The sequence below is a fragment of the Thalia democratica genome, chromosome 8 (assembly GCF_965202585.1).
Source record: "Thalia democratica chromosome 8, ktThaDemo2.hap1.1, whole genome shotgun sequence".
NCBI lineage: Eukaryota > Metazoa > Chordata > Thaliacea > Salpida > Salpidae > Thalia > Thalia democratica.
Window position 1 is genome coordinate 19,110,871 of NC_139172.1, and position 16,709 is coordinate 19,127,579.

Here is a 16,709-nt window from a genome sequence, read left to right on the forward strand (position 1 = left end):
CAAGAACTAAAATCTAAGTAATAAACAATTAATAATATTGTATTAATGATGTAATTCAACATTAATTAAGTTGAGTTTTTATTGTACATAAGGCTTTTTTTGCTAAGATACTTATCTGGCTGGATATTAATTTTTTTTAGTCTTAGTTTTGGGGTTCCGGTGAATCGCTAGTTTAATCAAAAATTTCATTAATGACCAACAGCTATGCGTTTTGTTTTTATTATTACGTAAATAATACAGTTAAGGAAAACTTCTTGTATAGTTAACATAATAGAACAACTTTATATGATTTCGAATGCTTCTGACCAGTGAAATACAAATTGTAGCCCATTTAATGTTTTTGAAGTTTTTACCACCTTGAAAATATTAAAAAAAACTTCATTTACGTGCTTTTTTATTTATTATATTTTATTTATTTAAATGTTATAAATAACAGAAGGTTATGTATTTTTTTTTAACAATTGTGTAAGAAATGTAGCCCGGGAGATAAACCTACATATGTGCTTTAAACTTTTAGTTTGCAAGGCATTTATTTTCATAATAAGTTGTTTATAGTTTCTTGAAGATGCATAACACCATTGATTTTGTTTAATATTAGTATAACAAACAAATGTAGGTATAAAAGAGTTAAAGGAGATATTTAGAAAAAGGTTAAACATTTTTTTTTATCTAGTACCATCCAATATACCTGTAGTAATTTCAGAAGTGAAGTCACTTGTTAGATCGCCGACTTTGTACGCAACTTTTACATTGTACACGTTTGTCAGAGCATTCTCTGAAATAACTGCTTCGGTAACATTGACAGTCTGACTGTTGGAAGTTGATTCTCCAACTAGCTCGTATGTGACGACATATTCAGTTGCTATGGAAACTGGATCATAAATTACTTTGAATTCTGCCTCAGTCATTTCCACGATTAAAACGTTTGGAACTAAGTTGAAATCTGTTTTTTTAAGAACGTTAATAACTTATACTTTAAACAAAATACAAAATGCAGAACTTAATTTTATCATGAATAACATTAAGAACATCAAAATGTAAGGTTTTCTTTGAAAAAACATTTGATTTTTATAACAAATGTATCTAAAAAACTGTATCTTTTGGATCATAAAAACAAACTAAAAATAACTACAGTTAAAGTATTTTTCTTAATACTTTTAAGTTTTTAAGCCACAAATAACGTTATTGATTATAAGCAAAACCAGTGAATTTACAAGTAAAGCAGTAATACCATAATACAGCGGTACGAAGTACTTTTGAAAAAATACCTATATATTTTCAGCAAAAAATAAGTACCTGCAGTTATTATAGATTTTGAGACAGCCTCTCCGGGAGATGTTCTAAGTCCGTCTTCTTGTAATGTGGTAGCAATCACCTCAATTGTGTAGTTGGTATTCAAATTTAAACCGGTAAAAGTCCCTTGAACTTTACCTCCGACCGTGTCAGCGTCGGTTAGCGATAGAGTTTCAGCTCCGTTAGATACAGAGTAGGACTGAGCTCTTGTAACTGGGTCAAAAGTCACTATTATTCTGTCCATTATCGTGGCTAACTCTAGGTTAGTGACTTGAGACACTGTTTAAAATGTTTACATGAGTTATTAAACCTTAAAAGTAGTGTTTTGAGAAGTTTGCGTAATCCTGTTAATATTTTAACTTAAAATAGGAAGTTTTAATTTAACGATAGTTCGTAATAATACAAACAATAATAGACAATGGTATTTTTTAATTTATTTTAAAAATAACTTTTTAAAACCTTAAACAATCTTAAACAAAGTTTTCTAAAGTCATTAAATTTAATTCGTTTCATAAATAAGACGTTTGAAATTGCTTACTTTGCAGTTTTTAAAAATGAAAGAAAATAAAGTATTTCTATTAAGCGTGTAATTTTCTTTAATTTTAGTTTTACTAGACTGTTTTAATATAATTTGAAACAACTTTTTACACATTTCTTAAAGCTTTTGTTTTTTAATTTACAGTTTACTAAAAAATATGTTGAATTAAAAAAAAAAAAATTACGAATGTTTCTCATAGCACAACAAGTGTCGAAAGAAAAGTAGATGCTTACAAGCCTTAAAACATTTCTTGAAAAATTTAATTTAGAAAACATAAAAACTATACAAAATTTAAGTTTATAATGTTTTAAATATCGTCTTGTTTGCAAGTTGTACTCAAAGATCAAAGTTTTGATTTTTCTGTGTGTGCCGAACTATACTGAATATTTTAAACTCGCTTTGCGTTTACAAACAAGCAGATAACAGAGCTTACGTGTCGTGTATTCGGCGGACCTGCTGAAATCCGTTGGAACAATTGCATCTTTGGAAGCACCAGTACTAAGTAATAGTATCGCCTGGACTCTTACTGAGCAAATGGCGTTTGAAGAATTTGCCGTGACGGTAACAAAGTCTACCTCAGACCTAAATTCGTTCGTGTATTCGTCATTGCAGATTACTGTTTTCAATGTTTTAGTGTTGACACTTTTTTGTTTTTTTTTTTGTTTTATCACACGCTTATTTAAAGTGCAATTAAAAAACGCTATATACTATTTTATTTCAAATAAAAACTTGTATAAGTAATTAAACGTGAACAAACAGACTAGGTTTAGATAGTTTGAAAATAAAGTTTTTATAGCAAAAGCTACATTGTAACTTTAAAACTTTTTTTGGGGCACTTAAAATTATACAAAACGGCAACAAAATAACCTTCTATAATGTACTCCTCTGCATTTTCTATGCTAGTATAATTAATTACAGCTGTTAGGGGCCCGGTTACAGTCACACTTGTAATGTTAGGTGTTTGTAGATCATCACTTGAGACTGTAATAGACATAGAATGTTTTTTTGTAATTTAAGAAAACATAAAGATATTGTTAATAATGATTATAAAAAGTAAATGAACAAAATTTAACAAAAATTGTAAAGCTTTTATCTACAAAAAGTAAACAAATATATCAAAACAAACTTATGTTAAACACTTTACGAATATAATAAAGTACCATTTTTAGCTTGATAAAATTAGCCAAGCACTTAATATTTGAAACTATTCATTGAACATTAAACCATACAACAATAGTTTCAGGAAAAAAAAACTTGTAGTTATATAAGCTTACTCACAAGTATCGACTGCTGTGAAGCTGGTGTTAGCGGCAACAGCGTCTGTGATGTTATCGCTTGTGATGCTCATTGTTTCGTTTGTACTGTTGGTATCAATCGCCATAGAAGCGACAGTCGAACCAGGCCTGAAGTTTTATAGAAACTAGTTTAAAATGCTGTTGGTATAAAGTTTTTTCTTGAAAAATTTACTCTACAGCCTCAGAAGAATCATTTTTACTCTTTAGCTTTTAAAGACTATGTAAACTAAAATAACTATGTTTTAAAAATATACAGTTTCCCTTTAAACTTTATAAACAGCATTTTAATTTTAGTTTTCATCTAAAGATTAGTTTCAAGATGGTTTGCTTAATAAAATTTGTTTGTTTCAACAAGTATCTGTTGTCTGAAGTACTAACTAACATTCTTCAGGCATTGGTTTTAGTTAAAATCAATATTTTTGTTATTTATACATTTTAATCAGTAAAATTATAAGTTACACAAAAATGTTGTCATTAATTTACTTGTACTAATGCTAAAAGATATATTTTATTTATTGCTTCTTAAGTCGTTTATTTTTAATTCTAAAAATTATATTTATTATCTTATCTAATAATTCTATCTAAAAGATATAAGTACTGTAATTTAATATTTAAATAAACATTTGCTTTTGTCTAAATTTTATGAATACAACACGTTTTTTATATAAAATACTATACCTCACTTTAACACTAGAATTATAAAATAAAAACTATTTTTTCATATTTATTTTTACCATAACTAAAATAAATCAGAAGCCCACTTCACTGGTAAATTTATTATTTAAAACTCATGAAGGAATCTATTTATTTAAGTTTTAAAAAAACTTGGACAAAAAGTATGAGAATGTACTTTCTTTCTAGTATCGTCAAAAAAAAAGTCAAATTTTAGATACTATGAAGCGTATTTGTTTTGTCATTAAAAATAATAGAGTAAGTACAATTTTAATTTTCAGTAGTTATGATAAATAGGTGACATAGTCTTGTTAATAGTCAAGTATTATAATGTAAAACACTGTGACTTGGTTTAGCTTTTGACAGAGCTTAAGGTTTTACGATAGGGTTTAGACCGAGTTATTGGTATTTGTTACTAATTTTTTATTGTTTAACTAAAATGTTTTGCAAAGAAAACAGTTTTTCTACAAAATAAGAATTTTTTAAAGTATTTTTTTGAGAACAAGCTTAAAGCTTTATACAGCAAGTTGATAAAATTTAAAACAGTTTTACTTATACAAATACCAAATACTACGAAAAATTTATGTTAAAATGTTCGCTAATAAATTATTACAAGTAAAAAAATACATTTAATTAAGATAAAAATTAACCTTTCTATATATTTCATTTATAATAGTAGCTAAAACGGTTCTTTATTTTTTCGATACAAATAAATAATGTTTTAACTTTTGTTAGTAATGACTAGGTATCTAGTTAGTTTTTTGTAACTAACTTTTAAACTTTCGAAAGTTATAAAAAACACTTAAGTACAAGTTAAGGTCTTTTAAGCTAGAGTATATTTTATTCTCTTATTTTGCGTTTAACTTTATAAAGTATTTCACTTAATTATACATTTAACGACTTTTTGTAGTTCGAGTAATCTAAAATAGTTTGACGAATAAAAACAGCTATATATTAAAAACTAGTACTTATTGTATAAATATTAATTAACGCAACTCAAACAATTTTTTGGTTTCTCGTTTATTAATTGTAGTTATTTATTATTTTTTTAATTTTTTTCATTCTTCTCATTGCATTAAGACTTGATTTTATTTTCATGCAAATTTTAGTTTCCACCAACAGTTTTTCACTTTTATGGTGTGAAGTTTGTTATGCCATCTAAAGGCCTAGTTTAAAACTATTTTAAAATTTCTAATGTTAGTCACATAACTTTGAATTTTTTTAAATAGTCTTACCATCTAGTTGACACCTTTGACTAGTTATAATCTTTTGAAAAGTTTCTTTTCTAATAGACTGTTTTTATTAGCTTTTGTAATGCCTGAAGCTTTTTTTTTCTTCAAACTTAACTATTAAAAACCGTTAAGAACTTGTTTAAATGCTTGAAAAAATAGTTTAAATTTGTAAGACTTCTACAAGTTTTATAAGTTTAAAACTGTTTGTTAATTTTTGATTTTAGATTAAGTTTTTAAAACTTTTATCAAAACATAAAAACTAATTTTTAGATTTTAACAAAAACTTCAATTTTTCAACTAGGTATAATATTAACTTGCAGTTAATTTCACAAATTGCAAACTATTTTGATTCGAGTGCAAACTAATTCATGCTGACCTGTCCGGGTCGGTACTTAATGATAACCTTAGTCCAAGAACGCGAATCGATATCACGACCAGTCCGTTGAATCCGCTGTTGAGAAGCGACAAAAAGGTGATTTGAATGTAGTCTTGTACGAAAGCAATGTACTGAGCCGAGGTCGGGTCGTTGAATGCGTCAATGAACGGCTCGTTTATTGTCGCTGCAACTGCAACGGCTATCGGCTCTGTTTTAAATTGTGTATACTTTTCTAACAGTTGCAAAAAATGTTTTCATTAATACGATATAATACTGTTAAAAAGCTAATTTTTTGACATTAAACTTTCCTCAAATTCTACCATAAAGTTTCGCCTGCGATACTTAGCCATAGTAAAGTTATTTGCTTATACTTATGATATAAATATAAAACTTCTACATATTCTTAGCTAAAATACATGTGTTTTTTACATGCCAAAGACATATTCTTAAAATAAAATTTTAGTTAATTAAATTTCACTCAAAAAAAAGTAAAACTGTTTTTTCTCTCACATTTAACAATACTAACAACTTAACAACACGCTAAACAAGTGTGAAAATTTCAAACTAATATCTAGCTTAATGATTTACCAGTTTTAAAGGTAGACGAAGGTCCAAACTTTGATGTTGAGCTTATGTCAAACCCGTTTGTTCTCAAAACACGGGCAGATATTTGGTAGTCTGTATTGGGACTTAAATCATCTAAATCGGACAATGACTTTGTCTCGAGCCTTCTAGACGTATCGCTTTCCAGTAATATCTGAAATTTTTAAGTTTAGTTTAATAGTCAAGTCTATATGCCAGAAAACAACGTAGAATGCATTTAAGTTGAAATCCCTAAGTCACCTGGTATGATTCGTGCTGGTAAAGATCGTCTAAAAGTATGCTCGCTTCGGTTCGACCGACTGATAGTACCATCGGCGATTTCAATACAGGAAGTTCTACATTTTTTAGGTAATTTTATCAGTTAGTAATTTTTTTTTTCAAAAATGACATACTATTTTTCTGTACCATCGAATTTATTTAGGTAGTTTACTCATAGTATAAAAATTAAAACACATTTTTTTAAGTGTAATATTTTAAAATTTATATCCTATTAACTAACGTAGTTTGTTTTAACTTTGAAAAAATCAACTTACCAAAGTCCACGGCTAAGCATGCAAAAGTGTTAAAATTGTTAGTTTGTTCTTAATTTTAGTAAAAACACTTTAGACAAAAACAAACAATAAGTGATAAATACTTCCAGTGAACACGTATAAAAGCTTACCGTTACACAAGTTTACACCGTCACCGTAGAAACCAACGTTACAGGCGCAGGTGAAACTTCCTTCCGTATCACTGCAGTTGGCATTTACGTGGCAGTTGTTCAGATCGGAACTTGAGCACTCATCAATGTCTTTATTTGCAAATAAAAATGTAAGTTCATTTGTTTTAGAAAATTCAAAAAAACAAAACCGCATTTTGTTTAATTTGTTGACCATATTATGCAGACACTAATATTTTGATAGTTTGTGAGCTTTAAAAAACATTTGCATACCTATTCAAATTACAACCTATTAATTATAAAAATAGAACACAAAAAATGATACTGTATAATTAAACTTAAACACTTGTAGTATTATACTTCACTACTTTGCCTTTTTAGGTGCTATTTTCGAAAAACGCGAAAAAATTAATAGTTATTTGGTTAGTTTTATTTGAAAATTCTTATCACTTAGACATAGATTAACTTTATTTGAAATATCAAAAACAACAAGCTGACTTTTGCAAAAAGTTCCGTTGCCGTCGTAGCCACTATTGCACTCGCAAGTGAATCCTCCGTCTGTGTTGTTGCAGCTTGCGTTCGCGTCGCAGTCGTTCGTACCGCTGCACTCGTCGACGTCTGTTAACAAGTCAAAGTGGTTATTCTTAATTTTAAGTGTACTGTACAAATGATATATTAACTTTGTCGCTCCATTAAAAGCTTTTGTTTTTACTTCTGTTTTGTACAAAAAAAGGATAGTTGTTTACTTACAAAACTTTCCAAGTATGTTTCATATGAAAACGAGGTCTCTTTTAACTTTTTTTAATACTTTATTTTAACCATTAAAAAAATATTTTTCCAATCTGTTATTTGTACTATAGACATTAAGTACAAATTTTTTAAAGAATTTTTAATCAAAAATGTTATATTAACAGGTTGAAACTATTTAGAAAAATCTCAAAGTTAGCGCTATATTTTGTTAATGACTAAGCTATCTTTACAGTACTTTGAAATTAAAAAAAATGTATGTGACAAGACAGAACTAGGTTATAAATGTAAAGAAAAACTAGACGATAAATACTAACATCTACAGAAATGAATGCTAAAATAACTTTTGTAAAGTATACTTCTATATAAGTTATACTAAAAAATAGATCGTTTTTTCTTGTGAGGTATTAAAAAGATTTGATAATTAACTTATACTACAGCACAAAAACTAGAAAATATTAGCTTTATCACGGTTGTGCAAAACAATAAGTCTTTTATAATTTTTCATACTTGCGTCAATGCAATTTAAGTTTAAAACTATTTTGCGCTCAATCAAAAGTAATTACACAGTTTTAAAATGATTATTTGCACAGAAAATGTTTATATCTAAATCCTTTAAGTCTAAAATTCTTGAATTGAAGATTTTTGCAGCAGCTGAATATTTAAAAAAAAACTGTTATGTTTTAAAGCTCTAAGATTATTTTTATAAGCTTCTTAAGAATTATATTAAATAAAAAAACTAAAAATTTAGTGCTTTTAGTGTTTTTCCAAAAAAAATTGCTTAAATTTCAAGTATGTCAAACTAAGATTACTTGGACATTAAAAAAAAAAGTATTTAGCATAAGTTAAGTCAAATTATTAATTGTTAGTTGTATTAGTTCTAATTTTCTAAAAAAAAATTAAGTTTATTTATCTTTAAAGCTACTCATTGTCTTTTTTCTGTAAAACCTACTTGATCAAAAAAAAAAAAGTAATTATAAAAAACAAAAACTTTTTTTAAACTTAATTAACTTGCGTGAACTTATTACTCTAGATTTTTAAGTCAATATAAACATAAATATTTTTCATTGCAAACCAGAGCACGTGAGCCCGTCGAGTGTGTATCCTTCGTTGCATTCACAATCTCCGCTGGTGGCACAGAATTCGTTCAAACCACAAGAGTCATTTGTACATGAAACTATTGAGTTTAAATACAAGTCAATATAGTATTGATAAGTTTTAAAAATGTCATACCTTAATTGGCTTGGTAATAACTTATACGCAAAGATTGTCTTAAAGATAAAATATTAAGACTAGAGAGTGATAACCAAAAGTATAAAAAATTATGTATGAACGAAATTATACAAGTAAGTTTGATATAACAAACAATATTAGTTTTGAGCGAAATTTCATTCAACGCTTAAAACCTTTAGTAGTTGTGACTTCAACAGTAGTGACGTCTGGCAGAGGAGTGGTCGTGTCATCTCCAGAGGCAGAACCTTCAGCTGTTGTTAAAGTTTCTTCGGTTGTGAAGACGTTTGTAACACCATCGAGACCTGCCACCATTGTCGTTGCGGTGGTAACATCCTGAGCTGTTGTTGGATCTAGCAATTATATTTTTCGGTTTAATATTTAGTCAATTGTATAATGTTTTTGAACATGCAGTGAAGTATAGAGATAATCAAATTTTCTATAAAAGACAGTTTCGAAAATTTACAAAATCGTTTGAGTTCAACTCATTTATCGATGGTTTTAAAACATAAATTAACTTCAAAAAAAAGGACAATAAAACATAATCTTTAATTAACCAAAACCACAAAAAATATAAGTCAAAACAGAACACAACTGGAAAAAAGTATATTTCTAAAAAGTTTAAAAGGTTTTAATTCTTAGCTCGATAATACTAATGTTATAAAGTACTACAAGTTTATCTTTTAAATTTCAAAAAAAATATATATATATAAAGCATGTTAAATCTTTTAAATAAAAACTAATTAAAAATATATTGCGCTTAATTTTATATTTTAGGAATTTTTTTTACTAAAAATTAATAGTGAAAAAAAGTTTCTTTAAATACAAAACTTATTTGTGTCAATAAAAAAATAAATTAGGTCTATATGTTAAACGATAAAAAAGTAAAAAAAAATAGCTTATTTCACATAGAATAAGTGTGAAAAACTGGTTTAGTAATTACTTTATTTACAATATCTATACTTTAGAAGTTTTGTTTACTCACTTAAAACTAGAGATATAATTACAAATAAATAAAAAGACAAAGTATGTTTTTTCTTTCGGACTCTACTTTTTTGGTCACATTCTAAAACGTAGAATTTCATTTTTTGGGTTTATCAAAAAAATCTGTAAGTTTATAAAAATTAAAAATGTTTTCAGTAATATTTAAACTAACGTAACGGAGAAAACAAGGTTAACAAATATGTATTCATTTCATTACTTTTGTAATAAAACTTTAGGTTTTTCAATTAGTAAAACTACACTTCAGAACAACACTAAGTTACTTGAAAGTTATATTAAGACTTCTAAGTAACTGACAAAACTACAATCTTTTAATTACAGGTACTCAACTCATAATAGGAACAAATAACTAGTTCAAACTTAAATAAAACTTGTTTTGAAAAGATTGATAATACTAGACTTATAAGCTTCCGACGTCAAACTTCGTAAATAACCGACAGCTCTATTTTCGTACTTTTATGACGGACTATATGACGTCACAATGAAGGCGAGTCTGAAAAATTTTGAACGGGTGTGGCCTAGGATTTAGAAAAATATGATGATTGGTTGCTTCACAATTGAAAGATAACTGGTGAAATACTTTGGTCAATGGGGGAGATTTACTTTCTCTTTTGTTGAGGTTTTAATTTATTTAAAGAAATATTTACTCGGATTTTAATTTGTTTACAAATAAGTGTTTCCTTAGTCATCCTTTTAACAAAAAATCATAAAAACAAAAGCAATTTCCATTTGAAATTTTCAAAACAAAAACAATTTCATACTAAGGTTTTATTGAAACTAGGTTAAAGCAATTAAAATATTTGCAAATTGTTCTAGTATGACATAAAACTTAAGCTAAAGTATTTTACTACAATTAACGAAAAGTAGTAAAAATTATTTAAATCCCTTTTATTTTTATACTAGTTCTTAAAAAATTTTATTTGTAAAAAAATCGTGTAATGTATAAATTGATATGTTCTACTATTTCTTTTTACATTTACTTAACTAAGTTAAATAAAAATATTCTGACATCTTTACTTAATATTTTCAATACAAGCTGTTTTCTTTAACAAATAAAAGTTAAAAGTTACTCTTTAACTACTAATATTTTCTTATTGAGTAATAAAAGCGAATAAACTATTATAAAACTAGGAAAATGTACTTTTTAATATTTTTTTAACCGTTCAATGTGAAAAAAAATAGTACTTCATTCTTTTTAAATAATTTAGGAGACAATTTCTTTTTCTAAAAAAAAAACTGTTCCAACTAACTATCTTTGACTAAACTAACAAAACCGAAAAAAAAAACAGGTCACCGACCTTTTTACATCAGCTACGCAGCCATCCTTTTAGGACTACACCCGTTAGCGCAAAACTTTTACATAAATAAGCGCAACAATGAACGTCAAAGTCACTCGGCGTGAACTGCTTCCAGCCATCCATGAAATAATATCTTATTCTATTTTCTAACATACTTCCAAATATTTTTCTACTTTATAAAAACGCCCTGTACGCCTTGTGGGTGACTGGCCTCTTTGACGCTTTGAAACAAAACAAAAGGTTTTTAAGACTTCAAAGACTTATCAATGCGTAGAGCACCACGAAAGAAAAGTATTTACGTATGACTTTGGTATCGTAATTCAAAACGATCAACTACTAAATATAAATGGTGGCATACTATAATTAATGTTTTTTTCTAAATTAAACATCATTGATGTTGAAAACAAATACAGTTATTTTATTGTTTAAATGTTTAAGAAAAATTATTTACTACCAAACTAAATGATGCGATAATTTTAAATTAAAAATGTACTTTTAAAGTTATAGTTGGTTTTTTTCTTACACAAATATGAAAGCATCATGTTTTCAAAGCATGTTCATTGAAAAAATATTTATGAGTAAAATTGTTCAGTTCATTAATATTTTTAACTTTAAATTAGATTATTAATTTACGAAAGGTGTAAAATTTGACTTTACCTTTTAGTAATAACAATAACTGCATATAGTCCTACACATACACAACTTAATAATGATCTTTGAAAAAAATAGTAAATCAAATTATTTTGTTTGACTGCAACTAACTAAATATTTAGAATAAATTACTTTTAAAGCTTACAATTTTAATATTTTTTTGAAAAATAAGATAGAATAGTAAGTCTAAATATAGATTTTTCGTATGCATTTTTTTTAGTGTCTAAAAATATCAAGTGCAATAGTTATGCTTCAGAAAATTCTTAATTCTAAACCCCTTAAAGCTTTTTTAGTTGTGAATACATTTGTAAAACCATTTTGACCTGCCACCATTGTCGTTGCTGTAGTAACGTCCTGAGCAATTGTTAGATTTTGCAACTATTTTTATAGTATTATTGTTTAGCTAGTACATTACGGTCTCTTGAAACAAATGTAACTAAAAACTCACTACTGGTTGTATAGTAAGTTATGTGATCTTAAACACAATATGTGGAAAAATATTTAGAAAAAAAATTTTTTTTTTAATTAGTTTGCTGCTTATCTTATTATAGATACCTTTTATACAAAAGATACGAGTAAAATTCTCACAATTAATATTAATTTACATTCAATAGATAACTGTTATATTTACATAGTACAGAATAACTTTAAAAACAATGTTAAGTTCAATTTTCTTACTTGGCTTTTTAACTTTATTCTTTAAAACTGATGAGTTTATAATACAGTATTAATATAGCTTCTATCTTATTATGACTTGTGATAAATTTTTATATCTTTAATATATTTTAACACCTAAGTATGCTTGTATAAATTACACTTCAAGTTAAAAGATATGTATTGAGAACTACTTAATTTAGTTTACACAGAATAAACCTATCAAAATAGTTTTTAAATTTCTATTTATTAATCTTTTGCTTAGTTTTATATTTATCTCAGCTTAAACAGTTATGAGATTTTATCTTATCGAGAAGTATATGTTTAAATCAATTTATCAGATATCAATTTAATAGTATGGTTAGTTTGTTACAATAAAAATTTTACACAACGAGAGAAACTTATGTAATAAAACAGTTTTTGACCCTAAAAATTAAGTTTTGTTATTTAAAGCAACTCAACACATATATTTTATATGAAATATTAGAAATACCCGTCAAAAATTGGTAGGAAAATATTGTGACTCATAAAGAAATATGTATAGAAGAAAATAACACAAAACTATAGTTTGTTTTATTTTTTGAATTGACGTTTGTGGTTACAGTCTAAAATGCAGAACTTAGTTTTTTACGTATTAAAAAAGTTTTGTAAGTTAAATAAGTTTTAGAAATTCTCATTAGCAATTTAGTTTTAAGAATTAAATCAAAATCAACTATATTTTTCCAAAAAAAATAACTTATTTATAAAGAATTATAACTTTTTAAATATGAATGTACTCTATTTAAAACAAATTTATGTGTAAAATAGTTCGCTACTTTCAGAAAAAACAAGCACCTTCGTAGTTCACTAATAAACGCTAACCTTTTGCAATTGTTAATTTTTAACACCTATTTTATTCGAACAGTTTTTGAACAAAAATTAAATACACACATAAGTTTTTTTGCTCTATTTTATAAATAAAACAATTTATTTTTGTAGTTAGCCATGCTTCATGAAACTTTAAGTCATTTAGTTAAAAAAACAAAAAAAGAATCAAACAAGATTAAAATTTCGTGTAAGTTTCCCATTAGATTTAATTTCGTTATATTCAACTTCTCAAGTTTTTTCGTTTGTACGTTTTAACTTTTTACTGGTTTATGTTTACAAAATGATAGTTTTTAAAAAACTATATATTTGTACAAAATACTTCACTATTAAGAGCTTTGAAAAAAAGTTAATTAAACATTTAAGTGTAGGATTTTAAACAGTAGTTAAAAGTTTTGAAAAAAATGTATAATTTTTTTTTTCAAGATACAAGTCATACTTTTCTGTAATAATCACTTCTAAATATAAGTTTACGACATTTTTTTTTTGTATTTTCCTTTACGTTGATAAGTTTTAAAATTTTCAACAAAATTTAAGTATTATTTAAACAAAAATTATTGTGTTGATCTCAGTGGAAAAAAATAACAGTAACTATATTTTAAGACTATATAGTACATTTTAATTTTTTCGCATGCTTTTTCTTCTCTAAATTTAAAGTTTTATAAACTAATTATAAAATCTATTATATGGGTATAAGTTTTAAAAACTTCTGTATTAATTAATATTTATTTAAAGTTTAGTTATATTGTTTAGATAAAAGTTTTTATCTACAGTACATTTACTATTGAAACGATAACTTAAAAAAAGAAGTTACAACAGCTATTTCATAATTTGAAAAATAAAAGCTCATAGTTTTGAAAACTATAAGAAGATCTTTGTATTCTAATTAGGTGTTGTACAATTTTTCGTAAAAAGGAACTTTTTTAAAGACATAACTTAAATCTTATTTACGTAATAACATCTAAATAAAACAGAGTAAAAATAGATCGAACTAAAAATAGTAAACAAATTTAGAAGTATGATATCTTTACCTACGTAGATCTTGGTTGTAATATGTTTTCTAAAGTTATCACTTGTATTTTATTCAAGTACATTACAAGTTTTTTAATTATCTATTTTAATAAACTAAAACTGTAAAATAAATGAATCTAAAACTGTGAAAAGAAAATTTTAATTTACATAAACTAGGCAGATGATTTTAAAAACAACTTTAGTATTTTTACAAGTAACCTATCATAGTTAAAATATTCTATATTCTGCATCTTAATTAACTTTTAACATCATTAAACTTTAATTGAAAAAAAAGTTCCTTCTTACCATTTACTTACTTTTCATTTACAAAACATTCTTATATACTCTATATATTTATGTAAGTATTTTAATCAATTTTTTTCGCCATCAATCTCTTTGTAATATCAGATTTTGAAATTGTTCCGTTCTCAGTTTTTAAGTAAAAAACGAATATTATGAAATATCCTTTTACAAAAATGATAATCTTCAATTTAAATTCCCGCCATAGTTGAAAGTAAGTTTTCTACCCTGTCTTTTTAAGCTACATATAAGGAACTTAAAAATTTTTCGAAAACAAAAATTACAAGATTGTTTAGCGATTTTGAAAAATATACAACTGTTTATCGCATTAAAACTTAAACAAATGAAAAAATTTATATAAAGTTTATTTGACAGTACTACAAAAACTTTTTCGATAAACAAAGGTTTTAACTTTGTAGGAACTTACTTAAGCATTATAAATACGTTGAATTTTGATAAAGTATTATTTACATACAAACTTATAGTTTAAGCTCTTGTATTCAAAATTAGTATCAAAACATAGTACACCTATAAAACGTTACCGAAGTTTTTATTCAGAATAAATACAAAAAACGGTTTAGTTAAACTTATATAGAAGCAGTTTTAGAGGTTACCCGACTCTTTCAACTCTAAAACTCAAGCTCTGACAATTTAAAATCTATTAAAACCAGTAGTTGTAAATTTTTTCCCTCAATAAACATTGTTCTTTTTTTTTTATAAAATACTATTCTTTTTAATTAGAGCTAGAAATAATTCTTTATTTAGCAAAAATTTTAGCATTTTTTTGAGAGTTGGCTAAAATATGTTTTAAAACAAAGTAATTTTGTAACTTCTTTTTAAATAGAAACTTTTTTTTCTATTATCTTATTTCTAACTATTATACATAGATTATCACTTTTTTATTTTTACAAAAATATATTTGTTTTTGAGACGTTAGTCTGTAAACAATACTTTTAGATTTTGAATTCACATTAAACCGTTTTAGGTTACTATCACTATCATTAAACTAAAGGCAAAAAAAAAAGAACATTTTCTAAGATAGATAACTGTTAGAATAGAAGAAAATTAAGTTACATAGAGTTTTGTAAAAAAAAGTTCTTTAAAAAAGCAATTATAACACTAATTGAAATAGTTTTAAATCATTTAATAATTAGATTAGTTTCGTTCTAGGCTTAATGCAAAGCAACGTTTTAAATTAAGATGAATATACAAAACGATATTCGGATCAAAAGTTTAATATTTTACGTTTTGTAAATTTTAAGCTTGTCTGTTTACAATCAATAACTTTTAATTTTAATTTATTTTTTTTTTAATTTAAAAAAAATGTATATTTTGCTTTTTTTCTTGTTACTAACCAAAACTACAATAAGAACAAGATGTTTTAAAAATATATGCTTTTATATTTTCAGTGCGTAACTTTCAATCGAATATTCTAAAATCACCAAAATTAGTTTCTGTTTAATTGTAAACATAGTGATTGTCATTATTCATATAAGAAGCAAAAAATTTAATCTGTGAAAAACAAGCTACAGTAATTGAGATTTTGCTGAAGGTAAAAATTATTTTTCATCATACAAACACGAAAACAAACTCATTGTAGTACTTTTATGAAATTTTACGTTCGAAAATTATAAATCTTAGTTTTAGTTTGCGATTAAAGATGTTTTTTAACAAGTTATTCACTCATACAAACTGTTTACTTCAGTTTGAAAATACTGGTTTTTCATTCTAACTACAAAGATAAGTAAAGTTTCAAATTATCTTTTCATTATAGTTCTTGAAAATTTCAACCTAAAAAAAAGTGTTACTGTGGTTTACGACTCGATAACCGAAAGGTTCCTTTGTACACCAGGTCCTTAGACCAGACTTTTAAGCGCTTTTTTTATCGTTCAATTGAAAATAATAACAATAAAAATAAAATCATTTTATCCATAGTATAAAAGTTAAATTAAGTTGATAAATAATGGTATAAGTGATTTGTAACATAGTACTAGTAACTTATTTATAAAGTTTAAATTTATAAAATATAGAAACTTTGGATTAATTGAAAAATAAATCCTAACTTTAATAGTTTGGAAAAAGCTGAATACAATTAAGAAATATTATTTTAAGCTTATTTAAAATCTATGAAGCAATTTAAGAAAGTTTTTTTTTTCTGTTCAATTTTTCTTAGACGTAGTCTTTTGTAGTAATTGTGTTCTGAAGCAAATTTTATTTATATAGCTAAATCTTAAAAATTTATGGTGTACTACAATTCTAAACACTAGACTTATTTATTTTAAATT

At 25.6% G+C, this 16,709-nt stretch overlaps 1 protein-coding gene across 4 annotated transcripts in view; it reads right to left on the reverse strand.

Moving 5' to 3' along the window:
* Nucleotides 1–16,709, reverse strand: part of LOC145842201 (uncharacterized) — a 65,780-nt gene that overhangs the window by 36,199 nt on the left and 12,872 nt on the right. For 3 of the 4 annotated variants that reach the window (XM_082949611.1, XM_082949610.1, XM_082949609.1), the window contains 12 exons: nucleotides 8,821–8,997; nucleotides 8,490–8,591; nucleotides 7,166–7,285; nucleotides 6,671–6,799; nucleotides 6,250–6,344; nucleotides 5,995–6,163; nucleotides 5,434–5,614; nucleotides 3,110–3,234; nucleotides 2,699–2,812; nucleotides 2,265–2,447; nucleotides 1,297–1,572; nucleotides 689–943 (listed from right to left, as the gene is read on the reverse strand). In XM_082949611.1, the coding sequence (XP_082805737.1) occupies nucleotides 689–943; nucleotides 1,297–1,572; nucleotides 2,265–2,447; nucleotides 2,699–2,812; nucleotides 3,110–3,234; nucleotides 5,434–5,614; nucleotides 5,995–6,163; nucleotides 6,250–6,344; nucleotides 6,671–6,799; nucleotides 7,166–7,285; nucleotides 8,490–8,591; nucleotides 8,821–8,997 (1,926 nt within the window). Of the gene's footprint in view, nucleotides 1–688; nucleotides 944–1,296; nucleotides 1,573–2,264; nucleotides 2,448–2,698; nucleotides 2,813–3,109; nucleotides 3,235–5,433; nucleotides 5,615–5,994; nucleotides 6,164–6,249; nucleotides 6,345–6,670; nucleotides 6,800–7,165; nucleotides 7,286–8,489; nucleotides 8,592–8,820; nucleotides 8,998–9,629; nucleotides 9,753–16,709 lie in introns of those variants that run through there. The other variant, XM_082949612.1, reaches the window with a different exon arrangement.